The 24,504-nt window shown below is 36.1% G+C and overlaps 2 protein-coding genes across 2 annotated transcripts in view; one reads left to right on the forward strand and one right to left on the reverse strand.

The window, feature by feature from the left end:
• SCAMP1 (secretory carrier membrane protein 1) overlaps window positions 1-24,504 on the forward strand; it is a 119,299-nt gene that overhangs the window by 8,727 nt on the left and 86,068 nt on the right. The window contains exon 2 of the mRNA XM_029942472.1: window positions 16,257-16,334. Within this exon, the coding sequence (XP_029798332.1) occupies window positions 16,257-16,334 (78 nt within the window). The remainder of the gene's footprint in view (window positions 1-16,256; window positions 16,335-24,504) is intronic.
• Window positions 27-482, reverse strand: LOC115294536 (developmental pluripotency-associated protein 3-like). Its single transcript, XM_029942473.1, has one exon. It carries the CDS (start codon window positions 480-482, stop codon window positions 27-29), a length of 456 nt encoding a protein of 151 aa, XP_029798333.1.

Here is a 24,504-nt window from a genome sequence, read left to right on the forward strand (position 1 = left end):
GAAAAACAGTAGAATAAGGTTTATGTTCATAACGACTCCATGTCATAACCAATCTCCGTGTCGGTATCTTCAGAAGGATCTTTATGATACAGGCAATAGTGACATCTACATCTAAACCTTTCCACTCTTGGTTCATCCTTGGAAGGCTGTTTGAAGTATCGATGGTTTATAACCAACCACATTAGCCTTTCCATCCTTTGTTTCCTTGCACTTAACACCGTCTTGACTCCAGTCATCCTCCTGTTGCTGACTATTCGGTCCACAAGTCCCTGTGGTTTCTTCTCCCTCTCCTCTTGGGATGGATATTCTGGTAGAGGGGAAGGGAGTTTGACGGTAGGGTCGAGAGTCAACTCACGAAGGTTCTTCATTAATATTTCAGAGATAGTTCGAAAGGCAGCTGAGGCTCCCTGGGAATTTTCTTCACTGGCCATCTGAGAAGGTTCTGGGCCACAGGATGGGTAAAGCTTCGTTGGTGAATCCATCTGAAGATTAGTCACAGACAGAAGCTCCTTCTAGATCTTTGGTTTCTAGTGGAAGGAGATGCTCAAAACTCAACTAGCTGCAAAGTAGCCGTAGAAACCAAGATAACCCAGAAGGAGTGAGGAAAACCGAGACTTCGACAAACCCTGGCTAGAGAAAGAACAGTCCCTTCTTTTATTTTTTTAGAAGATATTTTCTTAACATGAATCCCCAGAGTGATTAGTGATAAGTTCCTAAAAATGAATCTGCAGTATTCTGTTCTTTTCCAAGCCATACGTATTTGTCTTCAATTCCAAGTGATTATTTAAAGAGTGGTTTGAATCAAAAAGGCTGTGCCTAAAGAAGTCAGGATGGTCATGGGTCTGGAATCAAATCCTAGGAAGAATACTGAGTTTAAATTACTCATTGGGTTTAGTCTATTGAAGGCTAAAGGAAAGTGAGATATTCAGATAATTAAAGTGTTCTTAGTGGAGTGAATAAATCTGTTTTTGCTTCAGGAGAAAAAATTTAAGGCTAATTGCCAGAGTTTACGTGAAGGTAGATTTTTGCCCTAACATGAAGATTTAAAAACATGTTAGAATAGCCTGAAAATGCTTTTTTTGGTATGGAGTTCCCGAGCACTTGAAGGAATCAAGCAGAATTTGGATGATGTATCAGAGATACTAAGGTAGAGATTTTTGGGTTCCAAGTTTTTCTACTTTGAAACTCTGTAATTGTTAGATTTTTCTACTTGTATGGACCATTTTGTGATTCATAACTTCTCTCCTGTTGTAATCTATTAGACGTTGGAATTGAGTCTGATCATCTAAGCTAGATAGGAAGCTTTGTATTTTAGGAGGCTGCTATGCTCTGAGCCTCAAGCTTTGCTCGGAGAGCAGCCCTAAGTGGTTGCTTACATATAAATGACCATGTCCTCTGTTGTGACTGTTGCAATACTGTCATCAATTGACTAATCTTAATTGAAGCTACCTGGCCCAAGGAAAACCATTCTCTGAGATGATCAGGAGCAGGTAAGATGGCTTGATACAAAATTTTGCTCCAACAGGAACAGTGATAGTTCAGTGATCTATGTTTTTCAGGAACATGCACAGAGAAAAAGTCATGTAGTCATGGTGGAATAACCTTAGAAAGACATGAGGAAAGAGGAAAATTATCTTAAAATTTTTTTTTAAAGTTTATTCATTTATTGAGAGGGAGACAGAATCCCAAGCAAGTTCTGCAACAGCAGCACTCAGGCTGATACAGGGCTTGAACTCTTGAACCAGGAGAGCATGACCTGAGCTGAAACCAAGTCAAATGCTTAATCCACTGAGCCACACAGGTGCCCTAAGAGCCAAATTACCTTAATCACAAAGTACTGGAGTAGTAATTGACCAGGGCTTCTGAAGGTCATTTTCTGTAATTCCTGTTTTTTAATACAGCTGCTCTTGAACTACAAGAAATATAGCTACATTTTGAAGAATTCCAGTCTCTGAAACTTGGCATCCTTCTTTCTGTATGTATGTTTAAAATATCCTTTCCTCCCCAGCATTTGAGATGACTTGAGTCTTTTTCTTTCAACCAGAATTGCCAAAAGATAATTGGGAAGTAACATTTTCTTGGCAAAACTGAGATAGAATTAAGCCTGCATTTAGATCAAGTACAGATCTAAATGAAAGAATACAGGCCTACATGATTTAATTAATAAGCCTGTATCTAGTTTTTGGTGATAGAGTAATGAAAATCCAAACACAAGGAGATGTTAAATCACAAGGGAGAAAATTTTCCAACTTCAGATAGGTGAGGGATATAAAAGATGATGTGTGGAGGTTGGTTGGATTTGACTTTGCCCAGATCTCCTTAACACTTTTATTGTTTCATTTGTTCCTACTGAGACAGCCTATACTGTCTTGTAGCTTTTGTCTTCACACTACAGACAAGTGTTGGAGCCTCCTTGCTGTGTAAGAACTTCCACAAGAAGCCCTGGTAAACCTGTGTGAAGAGAGCAATCCAGTAATTTCTCTGGCATTTGGCTTTGGGTGCTTTGTTCGAACACTTGTTTTAAATTCTTTCTAGTAGGAGTGGAATGGCTGGGTCATATGGTAATTATGTGCAATCATTTGAGGAGTTGCTAGACTGTTTTCGAAATTAGCTGCACTATTTTGTATTTTGCTTTATCTCCATTCTTGTCAACTCTTTTTATTATCTGATTATGATTCTCACCATCCTAGTGGAGGATCTTAGTGTAGTTTTAATTTGCAGTCCTCTGATGGCTGTATGATGTTGAGCATATTTTCGTGTGCTTTTGGGCCATTTGTGTATCTTTGGAGAAATACCTATTGGGATCCTTTGCAATTTTTGAATTGGGTTGTCTTTTTTATTATTGAATAGTAAGAGATTTTTATATTTTTGGATACAAATCTTATCCAAGTATGATTGACCCTGGAAGAACACATGTTTAATATTGGTTCACTTACACATGCATTTTCAGTAAATACAGTATGCTACTGTAAATATGTTTTTTGTTCTTATGATTTTTGTAATAAAATTTTCTTTTCTCTAGCTTTATTTTAAGAATATAGTATGTAATATATATAATGCACAAAATATGTATCAGTTGACTATTACCAGTATGGCTTCTGGTCAACAGTAGGCTATTAGTTTTTGGGGTATCAAAAGTTACATGCTTATTTTCTATTGCCTTTGGTGGTGGGGGAGGAGGGTCAGCCCCCTAACGCCTGTGTTGTTCATAGTCAACTGTATATGATTTATAAATACTTTCTCCTTTTTGTCAGTTGTCTTTTTATTTTCTTGTTAATATCCTTCAAAGCACACGAGTTAGAAATTTTTATTAAGTCCAAATTATCTTTGTTTTGTGTCTTGTGTTTTGATATTGTATCTAAGAATCCTTTGCCAAATCAGAGGTAATGAAGATTTGTCTGTAGGTTTTCTTCTAAGAGTTTTATAGTTTTAACTCTTAAATTTAGGTTTGAGTTTCATTTTGAGTTAATTTTTGTATTAGTGTGACGTAAGGTCAAACTCAGTACTTTTGAATGTAGATATTTATTTGTCCAATAGCATTTATTGAACAGACTGTTCTTTCTCCATGGAATGATCTTGACACCCTCTTCAAAAATCTCTATTTTCTCTAGATCTTTGTTCTTGAAAAAGAAATGTATATTATCTAAAAAGCCCTTCTATTTCATGCAAAATGGCTCCCAAGCTGAGTGTCCCTGGAGTATGTATATTAGCTTGCCTAGCTTCCAAAATTGCCATGGCTACTGTTGCAATTGCTTATGTTTGTGCTTGCATCAGTACATTTTTATAAAAAAGTGTAATAATGGGTTTTATGCTTGTTTTTAGAATGCAGTTATGAACACATAAATGTATATGATAAAGTGCATTTTGAGTATTGGTGAGATCAAACTAGAAAGAAAGGATTTGGTATAGTTATTGATACTTTTGACTTGATAATAGGAAAAAAATTAGACATTTGAATGCAAGTGATTTAGTATATGTAGCTATTAAAAGTAGCTTCACAAACACAGCCAAAACAATGCACACTATAGAGACTGTGTATACAAAAATACTGGTAGTTTCTACTTTCTCAAAGAGATAGAAGCAGTGGGAGACTTGTATACAAACTATTGGTAGCTATTTTACCTATGGGAATCTTCCAGTGGTGGTTAGAATGCTCAGGTGGTGATTTGGAATACATATAGAAAGTGGTGAGAAATGAAAGTGGGAGGAAGAGTGTGAGCAATACTGGCCAGGGATGGCCAAGGGATGGTATTCTGGCACAGTTTTACCACCATTCAGTGATTTTTCTGAAGGTCTTGATACTTGTTTTAGTTGATTTAGATTTAGTTGGTCTTGTGTTTTTATTTATGGCCTAGCATGCTTAATTTTTGGCATTTCAAATAGTCATAAATTTTAGTGAATTGTTTACAAGTCATTGGCATATTGTAAAAATGTAAATTAATGTATTCCCCAGGGTTAAAAGAAATATATCCTATACATTTTCTGTTTGATTAAAAGATTTTTTAAAATGGAAATGTTTGTATTTGAGTCTCTTAATCACCACTTATCAAGGAGTTTATAAGAAAATGTGCTGTGAACTATGTATATTACAGACAGGCATTTCTGTGCTCTTAGCCTGGTGTTAGGGAGGTTAGAGGAAGGAGAAAATGAAATTTACAGAGGTGTGTCTTTAATCATAGAAGTAGGTAATACGGTGGCTCTGGAGTCAGGCTGTCTAGGTTTGCTTCTCCACCTTTTACTTAAGTGACCCTTAGGCAAATTACTGGATTTTTCTGCCATCAGCATTTGTTGTTGTTCTATATTTCTTAAAGGAATTTTTCTTTTGAATCAAGGCAAAGATGGGAAGCTCTTAAAATAACAGATAAAGGAAATAATGGTGCAAGATTATCTTTGGTTACAACATGTGATTATTCTTCTTTATTTTACCCCTAAATTGCCTATATTTTCTCAGACTCTAATTTTTATTAACTTTTAAAGTTTTTAGTGTTAACAGAAATAGTAACAAAAACAAAACATACAAATTACTGGTTGTCTTACAAAGCTTAGGGATTTTAGAAGCTGTTATGGTTCACAACTTGAACTGAGTGTAATAAGTAAAGCTCATTCTTTTTTTATGATGTAAGTTTTGTTTAAATGTTGGAAAGTTGTGCACTTGGTTGTTTAATGTTCACAATTTTTGGAAAGGACATCTGGTATTTAAAAAAAAATACATTAGAGTCTAACAGTTTTTTTAACCTTATGATTACTTTCAGAGTCCTGGAAAGCTAGCAGGAGATGAATCTTTGGTGTCACAATTAGAACTGTGAACATCCTCTCCCCCCTGCCCCGGAAATTGTTGTACAGAATTTCTGGATTTGGTGGTGCTTTTTTTTTTTTTTTTAATGTGATGCTTTACATGATTTTATTTTATTTATTTATTTTAATAGCTTATTGTTAAATTGGTTTCCATAAAACACCCAGTGCTCTTTCCCACAAGTGCCCTCCTCCATTAGCACCATCCCCCTGCCCCCCTTCCCCTCCTTCAGCTCTGGTTCAGTTTCAGTATTCAATAGTCTCTCATGATTTGTGTCCCTCTCTCTCCCCAACTCTCTTTCCCCCTTCCCCTCCCTGTGGTCCTCTGTTAGTTTCTCCTATTAGACCTATGAGTGCATACATATGGTATCTGTCCTTCTCCACCTGACTTACTTCGCTTAGCATGACACCCTCGAGGTCCATCCACTTGGTGGTGCTTTTTTATTTTAAGTACTGGCCTGGGGAGTTTAACCACCAAGATAACAAGAGTAGGATATTTCACCAGATTTTGTTTCACAAGAAAGTGTTCTATGAAGGATACATTTACTCTCAAATGGAAAAACTACATTTAAAAGTTGACTGCTTAAGGGGTGCATGGGTGGCTCATTTGGTTAAGTTTCCAACTTCGGCTCAGATTATGATCTCATGGCTGGTGAGTTCGAGCCTCCGGTGGGACTCTGTGCTGACAGCTTAGAGCCTGGAGCCCTCTTTGGATTCTATGTCTCCCTCTCTCACTTCCTCTCCATGGCTGATGATCTCTCTCTCTCTCTCTCTCTCTCTCTCTCCTTCAAAAATAAATTTTAAAAGTTGACTGCTTGTAACATGACAAAAAAAAAACTAAGGCCTTTTAGAATTTGTTCATAGTTCTTTGGTTGTCATGTTTAGTGCTAATTGCTCTGGTAATTTTTGTATTTAATATAAGGAGACTGGAGACTCCCAGACTGGAGACTGACCGAAAACCCATTAATCTTGGTGGAGAACTACGGTGTATGGGGAAAAAAAAAAAAAAGCTTATGTACAAAAATCTCTTTTGACAGTTGAGTGAAAATGGAGGGATATTTACATGGCAGGACCCTGCTGTTCTCTGACCCCTTGGGTATCAATTCAGTGACTTATTCATTAGGGGTCAAAGCTGATTGAACTTGCAGGTCAGTTCAGTCAGACAGACACATGACTAATTATTTTCCTGTTCTTCATGATTGCCCTTTTTCCTTTTATATCTCTAGGCTTAAGTGCGTTAATATTGGGGAACATAGCTCTGTTAGCTATCTGGTTTCTCAAATGTCAGAAGAAATTTTGGTGATTGAGTATAATAGGAAACTCAGGTGTCATCGTGGTCCCAGATAGCTACTACCCCTGCCCCATCCCTCCTTACTTCTTTCCTAACGAGTATTTCTCTTGAATGAGTGATGTGGTATTTAGATTTTGTAGACTTAGATATTTATAGCTGGTGGGCAACATTTCTTTTAAGGAACACTACATTGGATTATCTTTTTAAAAAACAGCTTTGATTGCGCATCTGGGTGGTTCAGTCATTTAATGTCCGACTTTGGCTCAGGTCATGGTCTCACAACTCCTGTGTTTGAGCCCTGCTCTGACAGCTCTCAGAGTCTTGAACCTGCTTCAGAGTCTGTGTTGACTTCTTTATCTGCCCTCCCCTGCTTGTGTTCTCTCTCTCCCTCTCTCTCTCAAAAATAAATAAACATTAACAAAAACAGCTTTGAGATGTATAGTAATTCATAGACTACACAGTTTACTGACTTAAAGTATATAATTTAGTGATTTTTAGTATATTTATAGTTGTCCAGTCATCACTGTCAATTTTACATACTTATCACCCCAAAAAGAAACTTGGCTGTCATTCTTCATTTAGCACTCATTCCCCATTTCCTCACCACTCCTCTAGCCCTGGGCAGCCACTAATATGCTTTCTGGGCATTTCATACAAATGGAATCATGCAGTATGAAGTCTGATTATTGATAGCTTTCACATAGCATAATGTATCCAAGGTTCATCCATACTGTAGCATGTATCAGGACTTCATGTCGTATTACCAATAACAGTTTTAATGCATGGATATACATTTTAATTGTATATCAGTTGATAAAAATGTGGGTTCTTTCTACTTTTTGGCTCTTGAGAATATTGCTGCTACGAATATTCGTTTACAGATTTTTGTGTGGACATATACCTTCATTCCCTTGGATATATACCTAGAAGTGGAACTGTTAGGTCATTTATTAACTTCCACAGTGGCCATACCGTTTTATATTTCCACCAACAGATTAGTTTTTTCTACCCTTGCCAACACTCGTCTGTCTTCTAGCTTGTAGCCATTCTAATAGATGTGAAGTGGTATCTCATTAAATTTGCTTGGGTGTGATTGCTTCAGTTGTTTTAATATACTAAGTACTGATTTAGGTTCATAAAATTGGTTTGGGAGTTGCTTTTAGGTTTGAATAAAACTTGGGGCACCTTGGTGGCTCAGTTCAGCGTCCAACTTTGACTCCGGTCATGATCCCACAGTATGTGAGTTCAAGCCCCACATCAGGCTCTGTGCTGACTGCTTGGAGCCTGTAGCCAGCTTCAGATTCTGTGTCTTTTTCTCTCTTTGCCCTTTGCCTACTTGTGCTCTGTCTCTCATGAATAAATAAATATAAAAAATGTTTTAATAAAATTTAAGACTGTCATGACTTGTAATGAAAATGAGGATCAGTTTTTAAAAGTCATGATTTAGGGTTGCCTGAGTGGCTGTCGGTTGAGTGTCTGACTTTGGCTCAGGTCATGATCTCCCTGTTCATGGGTTCGAGCCCCATGTTGGGCTCCGTGCTGACAGCTCAGAGCCTGGAGCCTGCTTCGGATTCTCTGTCTCCCTCTCTCTCTAACCCTCCCCTGCTTACACTGTCTCTCTCTCTCTCTCTCTCTCTCAAAAATAAAACATTAGAAAAAAAAATTTTTTTTAAATTTACAAAAAAAGTCATGATTTACTGAATATTTTTCAGTGATTATCAAGCACTTCTTTCAATCTCTTATAAAAGATTTGCCAAATACATGGTGTTTTAGATTCTTGCTCAGATTTTTAATGGCTTCTTACAGTTCCTTTTCTTTTTTAAAAAATAATTGGGGCATTTAGAAACTAGTAATTCTCTAGGTAAGTGAAATTCTCAGTATTTATTAAATTGATGTAATTATAGTAGCTCTGAGACATATAAAGTAGGAAAAAAATATATAACTCCATGAAGGTAGGGCCTCTCGTAGCCTCTAGCTTGGGACTTGTTTAATCAAGTTTCCTAGTCTACTGTATAATATTGATTGGATCAAGCAGAGCTATTGAAGAGTATTTTAATTAAGTTTTGCTGGAGCAATGCCATGTTTAATTCAGTCTTTTTCTTTAGAGGAGATACTGTTGTAAACATAAATTTGTATTCTTTATTACATTTTCTTCTAAGAACTCGATCTTTAGGGTCAGATTTGAATTTGAATCCTACCATGTCACTTGTTAGCTATATGACTTTGGGCAAATGACATTAACAATATGTGAGCTAGTATTCTCAGCAGTCAAAGAAAGGATATAGAGTTTAAGTTATAAGGTTGTTCAGAGGATTATGTGACATAATTAAAGACTGTACTATTGTGCTAAAATAATGAATTCTCTTTCTTTCTTGAATTTGTCTTTGCTCTAGCCTACTTCAGTTTCTCATAGGCATGCCTGATAGAATTAAAAATATGCATTTTCTTCTAAATGTTCTTAATATTCAAATTATTGTCTTCTATATCATGTAAAAAGGTATGAGAGAAATGAAAAAGTGTAGTAAAAGTCTGTGACTGTGTTATATGAAAATGTTGGATTGGGAAGCTTTCTGATCAAGTCTCTCGTCATCTTTTGCAATTTTGAAAAACAGAAGAAATTTAGCTTTAAGTCTTAGTTTGTTATTTTCCCTTTGGCTAACACAATTCAATTTGCCCAAATGGATGAAAGTGAAATTATAAGCCAGTCTTGAAAAAATTATAATTCTTCAGTCAGACCTGTCTAGTGGAAATAAAAGTTGTGCCACATTGTAATTTAAAATTAGGGGTGCCTGGGTGGTTCATTTGGTTAAGCCAAATGATTCTTGATTTTGGCTCGGGTTGTGATTTGTTGGTTCGTGAGATAGAGCCCCACATGGGGTTCTGTGCTGAAAGCATGCAGCCTGTTTGGAATTCTGTCTCTCCCTCTCTTCTTTGTCTCTCTCCTGCTCGTGCTCTTTCTTAAAATAAATAAATAAACTTAAAAAGTTATCTACTAGCCATATGGAAAAAAACAACAGATGAAACTAATTTTAATATTTTACCCTTTATATACAAAATATCTTTTTAGTACAAATTACCATAAAAGTTATTCATGAGCTATATTTATATTGTTTTGTTGCAAATCTTTGAAGTCAGTAACATGCTGTGTTGTACACTTACAACATATTTTAATTTGGACTAGTAAACATTTCAAGAGCCATGTATACTAGGAATCAATGTCCATGCTTAAAAAAAATCTTACAGATTTTATTTATTTTTATTCTTAAATGTTTATTTATTTATTTTAACATTTATTTATTTTTGAACGACAGAGTTGAGCAGAGGAGGGAAGAGAGAGAGACAGACAGACACACACACACACACACACACACACACACACACACAATCCAAAACAGGCTCCAGCCTCTGAGCTGTGACCCCAGAGCCTGACTCGGGGCTCAAATTCATGAACTGTGAGATCATGACCTGAGGTGAAGTAGGCTGCTTAACCAGCTGAGCCATCTAGGTGCCCTAAAAAGATTTTATTTAAATATAGTAATGGCAGTAAACTATATTTACATAATTTTACTGCAACACAAAATGACAGTACTGATTCTAACTGTTCCTGTTTTAAATCATGGAGATGTGCTCAGGTTATCTCAGGTGATAGGGCTTTATTGTAAGAATTGTTGAGGGAGGAAACTTAGGTGAACACACTAAATCTTTGCAATTGTAATAGAACAGTCTCTGGGAGCTAAAAATGTATTTCCTCAAATTGTCCCCCTGCCCTTTGCTTTCTACTTGGGTGAAGGTTAGGTGACTGATCTCTAATAATTTCTTTTCCCTCTTGTACTTCTCTCATTCTTCTCTTTTTTCCTTCACCCTGAGGTCTTTCTGAGGATCTTCTAGACAATGAAAATGCCTATAACAGCAAGTCATTCTTCACCAACCAGAATAGCAGTAACTCTTTTGGCCCTCTCTTTGCTTTGGTGACACATTGGCAACCTTGGTAATTTTCTTTCCCCTCATATTTTGTACCTGCTGCTCCCTTTTCTGGTCATCTTCTCATTAGCTTCTGTTTGTTTTTCTACCATGACTCGTGTCAGCCTCTTCTGCTACTAGTAATTACCAGTTATAATGTCTCCTATTCAAGCAGCTCAAGAAATAGGATCTAATTGATTAATCATTATCCAATATAGAATTGTTTCTGTTGGCGTCTACCAGGCTTCCTCATGTCCAGTTCTAAAAATTGGCACAGAGGCCAATTCTTCATCCTTTAACATGTAGTGAAGACAACAGGGTCACATGACACAAAGGTTGGGCAAAGAAGGTCTGGTTGCTTTCCTCAAAAGGTAGCTGTAGGTGTTTTTTGGCCTATTCATTATATATGATGTGCTATACATTCTTAATATCTCCATTAATCATAAACAGAATGCTGGTTTTTTCCTTACTTGTTCATAGTGGTAATGATTACAATCTTAGCTATCAGTTACTATTTTCCATGTACAGGAAGAGTATTAAGCATTTTATATGTAGTAGTTATGAGCTCTAGGCTATGTTTTACTGATGAGGGAACTGAATCACATTGAAATATGAATCGCCTTGTTGAAAGTTTATAGTTTTTTATTAGCACAGCTCGGATTTGAATACAGGCAGTCAGCTTTTCAGATGGTAAAGACTTAAAAACCTACAGCCTAACATTTCATAGCTGCAACTGACCAAGACAATATCTATCAAAAATTTCACCTATTTTACAGATAAGAAAATGGCAGTTTAGGTGTCTTGCATTAGTTCAGAGTCTAGTCATTGCCAGGAACTTAGTTTCTGATTCCTAGACTAGTACTCTATTACAGAACAAGTACCTAAGATACATGAGATTTTGAATGTAATCTTGAAACTCCAACCCGTTAAGTTTATGTATCCATATTAAGTGGATATATAATATATGTTGATACACAACCATCCATGTAAACTATTTTCTTATTAGACTGTTTAGCTTGAGAATGGTATGGAGGAGAGAAGAATAAGCAAGATACTGAGGTTGATTCGCAAGAATCTAGCTGATGGTGAAAGAAAATACTTTATGCCAAATTAGAATCTACCTGAGAGGTTATGTGTGACGTGATGGTGAACTACCCAATTTAATGCATGGTGGATGAAATCCTTTGAAATGTAATGAAGGTACACTACCATAGAGGATTTGGCAAAGAAACCTGAATTAAAGATACAAAAAACCTAATTATGCTAGTTGTGAAATCTTAGTTATTCTCTTTGAATAACATTTTTATAATATATCTTGGTTTTAAATGAAGTATGACTATGAAGTTAAATGGTGTGAAAGGTTTAGTAGAATAGCCTTGGCTTAACTAAATAAATATGTAATATTAATATTTATGGATAGTCAGATCCAAATAGGGTATTTAAGTTCTAAAGAATGTCTACACTTTTTTGACAGTTAATAAAATTCAGAAGCCTAGTATATTCTTTTAAGTCAATAAAATGAGACTATCTCAGATTGTTTTCCTTGTTAGAAGTGCAAATTCTCAGGCAGCATGCCATACATCAAGTACATTTTAGAACGGGGTTCAGTAGTCTGGGTTTTATCAAGCCCTCCAGGTGATTCCAGTGTGTGTTGAGTTTGACAGCCACTGCTGTAGAGGCCAGCACCTTAGCGCTTGAAACAGTTTCCTTTTGTTGTGTTGAAAAGAAAGCACATTTTCCTGCTAAATTTTGAATCATTAATAATCAACTCACCTAGTGCCTTTTTTTGATAAAGTTGTAACTGTGGTAAATTTTGTTTTTAGTATATCATTGGAAAGAGTATATATACAGGCATTGGAAAGTTGGGGCTTCATATTTTGTCTCAGAGCTATACTAACTGTCCTTCAGGAAGTTTCTTGACCCTTTTCAAAGTCATAGCTTCTTTCTCCGAGACATAGAATAATATCATCTGTCGGGGAGGATCATAACAAGAATCCAAAGTAGTGTAAGTGCCAGACACTTAGAGGCTTTAAAAGATTATTCATTATTACATCTTCAGCTTTGGTGTTTTCTTCTAGTTTTGAGACTGCAGCCTCCTTAACATTATCTACATTTATTAAAACTAATTTGAAAGGTTAGTTAAGTAAGAATTCAGAGGTAGCACTTCTTTATTTTCCTAAATCTTGGCAAATCTGGTATATATGAATACTGCTTTGTCACCTAAAACTATGTTAAGGATAAATTCCAGACCAACTAGAAGTGAACTCTGTTAACTTGACACAATGATTTTGTTAAAATGCCAGTTAACTCAGCCTGGATTAAGCTTTTCTAGAATCCAGAAGGAAACCAAGTACATTTTCATTATTGTAGTTAAAAGTAGAAAATTGGAAGAATGAGTTCATTTTGTGTCACTTTGGAGCTAAGTTGTACCATATGTAGGATTTGTGAATTTTAAGACACTTGATAATTGACTGTGTGTATTTAGAAAAGAGAGTTGGGACTTTCTGACGCTACATTTTACTTTCCCTGGTTTTTTTTTTTTTTTTAATTATGTAGTATTTTTCTGGTTCTAAAGTAAAAACTATAAAATGAGATCCATTCAGCAAAGTCTGGCTTCCAAGCCTATGCTCTCTTATCACTGTTCTCTTCATCTGCCTATAGATAATTATTCATATTAGTAGTTTTTGGCTTCTTCATCTTACTAAAAAATTTTATTGACGGGAGCACCTGGGTGGTCCATCTGAACATCTGACTTTGGCTTAGGTCATGATCTCCTGATTCATGAGTTTGAGCTCCACATCAGGCTGGGTGCTGTCAGCACAGAGACTCCTTTAGGTCCTCCGTCTCCCTCTCTGCTCCTCCCCTATTTGCACTTTCTCTCTCTCAAAAATAAATATAAGCATTAAAAAATTTTATTTACCTATTTTTTATTTTAAAAAAGTTTAATTAAGTAATCTCCACTCAACATGGTTCTCATACTCACAACACCGAGATCAACAGTTACATGCTCTTCTGACTAAGCCAGCCGGGTGCCTTGGTTTTTTCATCTTGTTAAAAATTTAAGTAAACACATACACATTAATTTTTTTCTTTGAATAAGAGAACATTTTAGTTATATTGTTTTGTACTTTTTCATTCATTCATACATAGTAGTGTATAGATTTCCTTATACTATTATATAACTGTGTAATACTTAACTGCATAGTACTTTATCATGTCCATGTACCATAGTTATTCAACTCTCTTCTATTGATAGACATTTAGGTTGTTTCTAGTCTTTTGCTATTATAAATAGTACTTTGCTCTTTGGAATAAATTCCTAGAAGTGAGATCATGGGTCAGTAAGTATAGATGTAATTTTGCTAGCTGTTGCCAATTGTCCTTCCATTACAGGTTGTAACAATTTCTGTATCCATTAGTAATATATGAGGATTCTTATTTCCTTATACCTTTGTCATTAGACTATATCAGACTTGTAGATTTTTGCTACTATGATAGGTGGGAAATGAATAGGTCAGGGTAGTTTTAATTAGTATTTTTTCTCATGAGTGAGATCAAACATCTTTTTACTTAAATTTTTGAATTTAAAACATGTACTTTTTAAATTTTATTTAATTTTTTTTAGGAAGTGTTTCTTGTTATTACTGATGATTCTATCCTAAGGAATTACTCTTTAGATTTTTTTTCTCTTTGGGGTGGTAATTATCACTCAAACAGTATTACCAGACCTGCATAATGAAATAAAAAATCTGTTTTTTGTATGCAAAGAAGTGACAGTCTAATTTGGGAAAAGGGAATTGTATGAAGATCATCATGATTCAGTGAAATAAATGCTGAGGGAGATGAATATCAAGCTCTTAGGGAGCACTAAGCCTGTGTTGTACTGACTCAGGTATCAGGGATTTTGTTAGCATGTGAAGTGTTCTTTCGATTGAGTCTTTAAGAAAGGAGATTGCTGGGTTGATCCAACCTTGAAGATTATTCCAACCCAGGAAGCATTGCCAAGGAAGAGTATGGTGTGGAGGACTCCCAGGTCACGTGGCTTTGTGGGTTGGGATGAGGGGAATGGCATAGAGACTGCGTCTGAACCATCAGGATTTGTTAAGTCTCTACTTATTGACCCTACATGCACTTAAAACAACAACAACAACTTTTTTTTTTTTACTTTAAGTAATCCCTGCACCCAGCGTGGGGCTTCAACTCAGAACACTGAGGTCAAAAGTTGCAAGCTGCACCAACTGAAGCAGCCAGGCAACCCCCTAAACCCAGTTCTAAATTAAGATAACCACAGCAGTGCCAACTTGAAAAATTTGATTAAAATAATTCATGTTTCTTTTTAAAAAAATTTCTCTCTGTGGCACACACTCTTTCTTAATAATCTTCCTGCTCCTCATATTTTTGAGTAAACTTGAGAGGACAATCCTGGTATGTAGGTAATTTCATCCCTTTCTTTTTTTATTGTTAAGCAAGCATAAAGTTTTAATTTTTTTGTCTGTGCCATATTTTTAGTTTCTCCTTACCACTTGTTTTTTGCCAAGTTCAAGGCTCCTTTGCACTATCTCTTTGATTTGGTAGGGAGTGAAGGATCTGGCAAGGGGAAGGTCCTTCAGAGAGAGTTGATGAGTCTGGAGAGGTAGGTCGGGACTAGGCCAGATGTCAGAAGTCTTTTATTGCTTTTTGAGGAATTTGTATTTTGTCTTGGTGGAGAGCTTCTAAAGAATCTGAAATGGATTAGGAATAGAGGAGGGGAATGACAAGATCAGCTTTTCAGTTTTGAGAGGTAATTTTGATGACTGTCTTGAGAAAAGATAAAGTACATCATAGAGGAGAGAGCAGTGGTTCCCCCAACCAGCAGCAGCGGCACCACTGGGAACTTGTTAGAAATAACAGATTCTCGGGCCCCTTCCCAGACCTCTAGAGGTGGGTTGCAGCAATTTGTTTTGATTCTGTTGCATACCAAAGTTTGGAATTAGGGATGTAAAGGCCAATGAGGCTGTATTACAGTTTGCAAATGCTTTTCACATGAATTGTGTAGTTGGTTTTTGCTGAGATGTTTATTATGTTTGTGTCTTTAATTCACAAGAGAAGTAGATTAATCAAGATTTTGGGACTTAGTTATTTGGAAGCTTAATATGAAAAGATTTGAAAAATTGGGTTAGTGTGGTAATGTTTTATACTTGGAAAAGGAGAGACAGGACAAAGTAAACTATAGTCAAGTGAAAAAACTGGAGCAGAATAAAACAAGTAAATGGTGCTTAATCTTGAATGCTATAGATTTTGCCTGTACATATTGATTTGTAATGTGGTATTTCTATCTGCAGTAGAGAAAACTGATGGAAAATACTGTTAAAAAAAAAAAAAAAGGAGGGGGAGAGGGGACTGTGGAACTCAAAGGAAAGGATGGTGGGTTTGCCCAAGATGCGCTGAGGTGCTCTTGTGCAGTTACTTCCACAGAGCTATTTTCATTCTTTATATAACAGCCAGCACCTGATTTGCATCTAACCCAGTTTTTTCATTGAGAGTGTGAGGGCTGAGGGTATAAATTTCAACCTTGTTAGAATGGGACTGAATAAATTGTGATAATCTTTTTATTTTCCTGTTAGCTTTGCTGGGTGACCAGAAATACAGATGGAGCAAATGCTTTGTAAATATCAAAATTGTGCCTTGAAGGATAAGTAATATTTATTTAATTCTCCTTTGAATTTTATTCCAGGACCCATCAGTTACACAAGTGACAAGAAATGTTCCACCAGGACTTGATGAATATAATCCATTCTCGGATTCTAGAACAGTAAGACTGGCTTAACTGGACTACTTTTAAATGTTAAAATTGAAATTAAATAGGAATTATATTTCAATTATGATTTCTAGTTGATTGGTTACACTTGTATAAAATAAGTGGTTAGTGTTCTGTTTATAATTTAGAAAGTTAAAATCTTTTTAAACAGGAAGAAATATCAGTAATGGTCCTAGTGAAATACTACAAATTTTCTTTTATGTTCTACATTGCTAATGATCCTCTAAAAAGTAAATCTTACTATAGTACTTTAAATAGGAGAGAGAAGTGTTATTTTCATGACAATGTAGAGGTGATGTATTCTTATAAAACAAAACAATCTACTCTCTGGTAGACAGTAGAAATATCTGGAACTTTACCTGGCTTAGGAACATGTTCTTCCCCTCAAAATTTAGTCTTGATTTATGTACGGGTATGAAAAAAAATCCTTAATAAACAGGGGTTCTCTACCATGTATGCATATGAGAAGCACCTGGAGAGGTTTATTACACTTTTCATTATGACCCTACACTCTCACAGTTAGGGCACTTGTGTTTTCTGTTGTAGCTTTTGTGGTGATTTTATTCTGAACCAGTTTTGAGAACTAGCTTTTGTTGAGAATTCTTCCCCAGAATTTCTCTGGCAGATTATTTGTTTCCTGTATTTTGAGTCTTTAGTTTAATTCTCACAGGCAAGAGGTCTATTGTTTTAAACACTGTTGGTTTTTGAAATGTGAGTCATCCTGTTCAAGATATTGAAGTTCTTCACTTGTATGCTTGGATTTACATATCAGTATAATGATTCTTATTTCATCATCTCTTCCTGATGTGTGTTTCCATAGTTGGAAAAATAATTCTAGAAGATATTGTAGGTTTTACTTAGAAATATATTCAAGATTGGGGCGCCTGGATAGCTCAGTTGTTTAAGCGTCTGACTTTGGCTCAGTCATGATCTCACACTCTGTGAGTTCGAGCCCTGTGTCATGCTCTGTACTGACCGCTCAGAGCCTGGGGTCCACTTTGGATTCTGTATCTCTCACTTGCTGCCCCTCTGCTAGTGTTCTGTTTGTCTCTATCTCAAAAATGTATAAACGTTAAAAAAATATCTATATATTTAAGATTTATTAACATTTTAGTTCTAGGAAGAGCTTTGTACAAAGTGAAAGCATTAACGTAAGAATGAACTTTCATGTCACTTCAAAGCTCATTTAACAGACATTGCTTATGTGCAGCAACTGCAGTCCAGCCTGGGATTACTAACGTGTTCACTGGGCAGGTAAATTTCAGATTGAACCATTTGAGACAGCCAATCCCTTAACCAGTGATTGACATGTAAAAATGGCAATTGAAAATGATTCAATAATAAATTAGTGCTGTGAATGGACATAGGAATGCATTTGGTTGTAATTGAAAGGGAGAAAAAGAAGAGTTGGTATATTTTATTCCACCCTATGTAGTCTTTTTAATATGATTTCTGGGGGGTGAAGATGGGAACAAGACTTGTTAAGATATACTGGTAATGAATGAAAAGAGGTACAATTTTTTGGAAGATTGTACTAGCAAGAACTATATTAAGCTTTTTAAAAGTAGGAACTTTAGGGGTGCCTGGGTGGCTCAGTCAGTTAAGTGTCCGACTTTGGTTCAGGTCATGATCTCATGGTTCGTGAGTTCGAGCCCTGAGTCTGGCTCTGTGCTGACAGCTTGGAGCCTGGAGCCTGCTTTGGATTTTGTGTGTCTCTCTCTCTTTCTGTCCCTCCCCTTATCACACTGTCTCTTTCTGTCTCTCAGAAGTAAGTGTTAAAAAATTAAAAAAAAAATAGGAGCTCTGGATTATTCATATCAGTGGTATTAGTACTGTTTACCAGATTATCTACTTTGTGCCATGTGCTTGACCTATATTAGTGAATTCCTATAACATTCAAAATGGCTATTTTAAATTTCCATTTTACTGATAAGGTATGTGAGATGGTCATCCAGATAGTGGCAGAACTGATTTAACTAACCTGTTTTCCATAAGCGTTTGCCTTTTCCATTTTGCTGGTGCTGTCATTAGAGATAGATGCTTAAGGATAGAAGGTACAGTACTGGTCTCTGAAAAATTTCTCACCTAACTGGAATTTAAAACAATGACAGGAAGAAGATCTATCCAGAAAAAATAAAACTTAAAAGTGTAAATTATAGTTTGAAATGTAGAGTTTTTACAGTGAAGGAATAGTGTTGGGGTAGCTAGGCAATACTGCATATTTAAAATACCAGCCAATTTAAAATGAAACACTTCTCAGGGGTACCCGGGTGGCTCAGTGGGTTGAGTATCTGACTCTTGATTTAGGCTCAGGTCATGAGCCCAGGATCGAAGGATCAGCCCTGTGTTGGGCTCACCACTGGGCCTGGAGCCTGCTTGAGATTCCTCCCTCTATCTTCCTCCCTCTCTTTCCCCTCTCTCCTACTTGTGCTTTCTCTCTCTCTCTAAAAAAAAAAAAAATTAAACAATGAAAAAAAAAGAAGAAAAGAAATACTTTCAATGGTAACTAAAATTTAAATACAAATTTGAAAAAGAATAAAACACTAAAGTCCCACTTAAAAAAAAAACCTTCTCTTAGACTTGATGAGCAGTGATAAACTGTCAGAACCTGGGAAAATTATTATGTAAGTTATTGTAATGTGCATTTCCACTGAATTTTTACATGTTTGGAAACACAGTTGAAATAATGAAAACATTAAAAATTCCTTGTTTTTCTGTATGTATATTATCAGAAACCTTCTTTTTAAATGGTTGTGACTATTTTCCAAAACATATGAGATGTATTTGGGTAATTGATTAGAGTGATAAGTTAGAACTTGGTCCAAATATTCTTTTGTTGATTGGTGGTATTCATATATATATTTTTAAATTTGTGAAAATGAAGCTTCTAAATTGTCAGATAAGAACATAAGGATGTGGTGAATGACATGAGGTCAAGAGAAAACATCCATTCGCAGAATGAGCGGGTAACCTATAAGATTTAGAGTCTCTGTTTTTTGTTTTTAAAAAAATGTTGTTTTAACATTTATTAATTTTTGAGAGTGAGAGAGACAGTGTGTGAGCGGGGGAGGGGCAGAGTGAGAGGGAGACACAATTTGGAGCAGCTCCAGGCTCTGAGCTGTCAGCACAGAGGCCGAAGCAGGGCTGGGAATTTCATGGACCCCGAGATCATGACCTGAGCTAAAGACACTTCCACCTGAGCCCCCCAGGTTCCCCTCTGTTTTTTGTTTTTTAATTAGGTTTCTTCTTATATTTAGTTTTGTGTTTGAATGGAAACTAAGGTATTTAATGAAGTTAATGATTAAATATTTTAACAATAATTTACACATTCAGTTTATATTATAAATTCAGAAAGGAATTGTCCCAAGACACATTATAATATTGACAAGGCCATTATGTTGGCAGTATGATAGAAGGCTATAGAGCACTTGAAATTTGGCTCATCTGAATTGAAATATGTTATAAAAATGAGATAGAAAATAATTTTTTGTTTGAACTCAAAGTGTATTTTCCTACTGAAAATTATATTGAGCTTGAAGGGTTAGGTTCCCTAGCCTACCTTCTAAAACAGTGCATAAAATGGTAGTAGAAAAATTCGCTCATCTTTGAGAACTGGTATGTGTTTGTGGGGAATGCTTTGCTTTTAAATAAGGTAGTAGTTTAAAATGTTTCCTCCAGTTTGATTCTCACTAGTTTCAATAGCTGGTAATAGCATTTATGGCTTCAAATAAAATTTCTTCTGGTAGGTATTGAAGTATAGGAATTTAGGGACACCTGTGTGTGTGTTGTTGTTGTTGTTGTAAGTGTGGTACTACTGATAGAAATCCTTAATCACATAGCTTAGGGCCTCATTTACTGTCCTCTTTTTTTTTTTTTTTTTCTTCAGGATAGATTGCTTGGTTTCCTTTCTATTTTGCTAGTTGTTGCCATATATCATTTCCATCACATAAAATAGCAGAATCTGTACATTCTGGCGGAAGGAAGAACCAAGAGAAGAACATTTTAAGTATTGGCATGCACACATATTTTAAAGGTTATCTTAAAAAAATTTTTTTTAATGTTTACTTATTTTTGAGAGAGAGAGAGAGAAAAAGAGAGAAAGACAGAGTGTGAGCAAGGGAGGGGTAGAGAGAGAGGGAGACACAGAATCTGAAGCAGCTCCAGCCTCTAAGCTTTCGGCACAGAGCCCGATACAGGGCACGACCTCATGAACTGTGAGATCATGACCTAAGCTGAAGTTGGATGCTTAATTAACTGAGACACCCAGGTGCCCTCTTTCTTTTTCTTTCTTTCTTTCTTTTTTTTTTTTTTTTTTTTTAAGTAAGTTCTGTGTCCAGTGTGGGCTTGAACTCATCATGGCTCAGACATTAAGAGTTGAATGTTCTACCGACTAGGGCAGCCATGCGCCCTGGGCATGCCTACATTTTTGACCATAAGGAAGATAGATAATTGATTTATATAAGAACTCCCTCTAAGGTAATTCTGGACAGTAGGTAGACTGAGACTTATAACACTTGAATTCTAATTTTTTAAAAAATGTTTTATTCATTTTTGAGAGAGAGAGGCAGTGTGAGCAGGGGAGGGTCAGAGAGAGAGGGAGACACAGAATCCAAAGACAGGCTCCAGGCTCTGAGCTGTCAGCACAGAGCCCGATGTGCGGCTTGAACCCACGAACTGTGAAATCATGACTTGAGTCGAAGTTGGATGCTTAACTGACTGAGCCACCCAGGCACCCCAGCATAACACTTGGATTCCAAACTAGGCCCTACCACTGATAAAGTTGGTGATTTTAGGCAATGACTTAACTTCTTTGGACATCTGTTTTTGTTTTTGTTTTTTTTTAACATATAACAATGGAAGTAGAAGGTTTTCTCTTTTGAAAATGGATGAAACTTTTAGCTCAGAAACAGACCAAATATAATTGTACACAGTAGTTTGGCTATCTTTAATAATGCAAAAGCATTTTCTATACTGTAATAATTATATTTTGTCTTGCTGTGTGTTTCTTTTTATACCTTTTCCTTTCTACTTTGCTTCTCATTGTCGTATTTTTCTTGGATGTCCTTTCCATTCTTCTTTGTTTCTTTTCTCATTTAATGATAACAATTGCTTTGTATCCTCATTGTCATTGGCTAGAAATATCTGCATCCTCTTTGGCTCAAATAGCTGCTTTTCCTCTTGCTAATTCTTTGCCAACTCTTCTCACTTATATCTTCAGAAGATAGTACTTGTCTCTTCTTTTCATTCCTACTAAACTATCCTAATTCAAGTACTCCTGTGATACAATACAGTGGCCTACCTACTTCGGTGTCTCCAGTTTCTCTCCTCTCAGCCTAAATTCCACATTCAGTCATTGTAATCATTCCCTTGGTTTCCCTTCTCTCACTGACTTTGACATAATTTCTTGGCTAAAACCCAAGTGCTGGCTAAATACAATTATGTCTACTACTTTCTCCCCCTACCCTAGCAGCTAAATATGACTAGAGAAAGCATGCCAAAGGGTCTCATTTTCAGTTACTGACTAGCTCTAAATGGTACTGAGTATTCTAGTCATATAGTTGCCCACTCTTATCTTCCTCTCTTGTCATCCTTTTTTTATTTATTTTTGAGAAAGGGAGGCAGAGAGAGAGAGAGAGAGAGAGAGAGAGAGAGAGAGAGAGAGAGAATGAATATCCCAATCAGGCTTTGCGCTGACAGAATCTTCTTGACTGGGGTTCAAACTCCTGAATCATGAGATCATGACCTGAGCAGAAATCAAGAGCTGGACACTTAACCAGCTGAGCCATCTGGGTGCTCCTCCTCTTTCCTCATCCTTAAAATATCTTCCCCATATTCACTGTCAGATGATGTCCTTTCTTACTTCATTGAGAAAATTGGAGCAGTTGGTAGAGAATGTCCACAGACTCCCATCACAGACAGCATCTACCTATCAACCAGCATTTATACCTATACACTCTGCCTGCCTATTACTTACCCAGATGAGCTTGCTATTTGTGCTTCTGTCTGATGCCATTCCTTCTACTTGTGCACTAGATTCCATGCACTCTCACCTTAGAACTTCGCCAAATTGTCCACTCCTACCTACATCATTAATTTTTTTTCTTCTACTGGATCATTTATATCTTCATAAGAATGTGTTTTTCCCATCTTAGAAAAACACGTAGATTTATTTACTTGAACAGCTTTATTGAGATATAATTAATATGCCCATTTAAAGTATATAATTAACTGTTTTCTGGTGTAGTCATACTTAAAAACCATTATGAGATTCTAATTTCAGAATATTTTTGTTCCATTCTCAAAAGTCGGACCCTTCTCGGCATTCACTTCACATATCCCTTCCCTCTCTAGCTCCAGGCAACTACTAATTTACTATCTATCTCTATATATTTGCCTTTTCTGGACATTTCCTATAAATAGGATTATGCAGTTTGTGGTCTTTTGTGACTTGTTTCTTTCACTTAGCATAGTATGTTCAGGGTTGAAGTGTTTTGTAGCATGTATCATTAGTTCTTTATTCCCCCTTCCTTTTTTGATTTTTATACCATATTTTATTTAGCCATGCATGAGTTGATGGGCAATTAGGTTGTTTCCAATTTTTGGCTGCTATGAACTTTTATGTACTACTTTTTGTGTGGTTGTATGTTTTCTTTCCTTTTGTGTATATATCTGGCAGTGAAATTGTAGGGTCATATGGTAACAGCATGTTTAACATTTGAGGAGCTACCAGCTTGTCTGCCAAAGTGCCCGCCCCATTTTACATCCTCATCTGTGGTGTGTGGGGGTTCCAGTTTCTCCACATCCTTGCCTACACTGGTTGTTGTGACTTTTTGCTTCTAGCCATGCTAGTGGATATGAAGTAATCTCTCTTTGTGGTTTTAATTTGTGTTTTCCTGATGGCTAATGATATTTTAACATTTTTTTCATGTGTATATTGGCTATTTGTGTATTTTCTTTGGAGAAATGTCTAGATCTTTTCCCATATGTATTTAAATGGGTTGTCTTTTAAATATTGAATTGTGAGAGTTTGTGAAATACTCTGGATATAAGTCAAATAATGTGATTTACAAATATTTTCTCGCATTCTGTGCGATGTCTTTTTACTTTTTTTGATAGTGTTCTTTGTGTAGAAGTTTTAAGTTTTAAAAAAGTTAAAAAAATTAAATGTTTTATTTATTTTTGAGAGAGTGTGAGCGGGGGTGGAGGGCAGAAAGAGGGAGAGGATCTGAAGTAGATTCTGCAGTGACAGCAGCGAGCCTGATGCTGGGCTCAAACTCCCAAACCGTCAGATCATGACCCAACCCAAAGTTGGATGCTCAACCAACTGAGCCACCGAGGTGCCCTGAAGTTTTAAATTTTAATGCCACATTTGTCTGTTTTTTTCCTTTGGTGATTTTTGGTGTCCTATCTAAGAAACCATCATATAAGTTATGGTCCTAAATAATTATTCCTCTATTTTTTTCTAAGAATTGTACCATTTTAAGTGATTACATTTAGGTTTATGATTGATTTTGAGTTAATTTTTGTGTATGCTATGAGATATTTGTCCAAGCCCCTTATTTTCCTTTGGATATCCATGTGTTCCAGCACTGTTTGTTGAAAAGACTATTCTTTTCTATTGGATTGTCTTGGCACTCTGGTTGAAAATCAGTTGATAATAAACGTAGGGGTTTGTTTTTGTTTTCTATTCTGATTTCTGTGTCTGTCCTTATTCCAGTAGCACTCTGTCTTGATTACTGTACCCGTAACAAAACTTTACCTTAATCTCATTTCCCTGTCCAGTGTGTGTATAGCATCTCCTTCCCTGCAAAGCTTTCTCTGCTCCCCATTGCTGCAAAAGTCTTCAGAAGAGTTTGTATAGTTGTTTTTTTTTTCTCCATCCTTTCTCCTGAAAGATACTTCAACAAGGGTTTTGCTTTAGACCATTGGTTGACAGGTGGAGAGAAAGAGCAGGAAAAAACAAGGAGAAATTTTACTGAATAGGTGTTTAGAATATGGAAGAAAACCAGGAAGGCTAACATACATTAATTTGTGCATGAGAAAGGTAAGTTGTGGACCAGTGCCTTGAAGGGTATCTTCTGCTTTATTTATTTACATATTTACTTAAGTGTTTGTTTATTTTGAGAGCGAGAGAGCACAAGCAGGGGGGAGGTAGAGAGAGAGA

This window comes from Suricata suricatta, chromosome 6 (genome assembly GCF_006229205.1).
Source record: "Suricata suricatta isolate VVHF042 chromosome 6, meerkat_22Aug2017_6uvM2_HiC, whole genome shotgun sequence".
NCBI lineage: Eukaryota > Metazoa > Chordata > Mammalia > Carnivora > Herpestidae > Suricata > Suricata suricatta.

Coding starts and splice junctions, on each gene's coding strand:
- LOC115294536 (XM_029942473.1), bottom strand. CDS start 482: ATGGATTCACCAACGAAGCTTTACCCATCCTGTGGCCCAGAACCTTCT.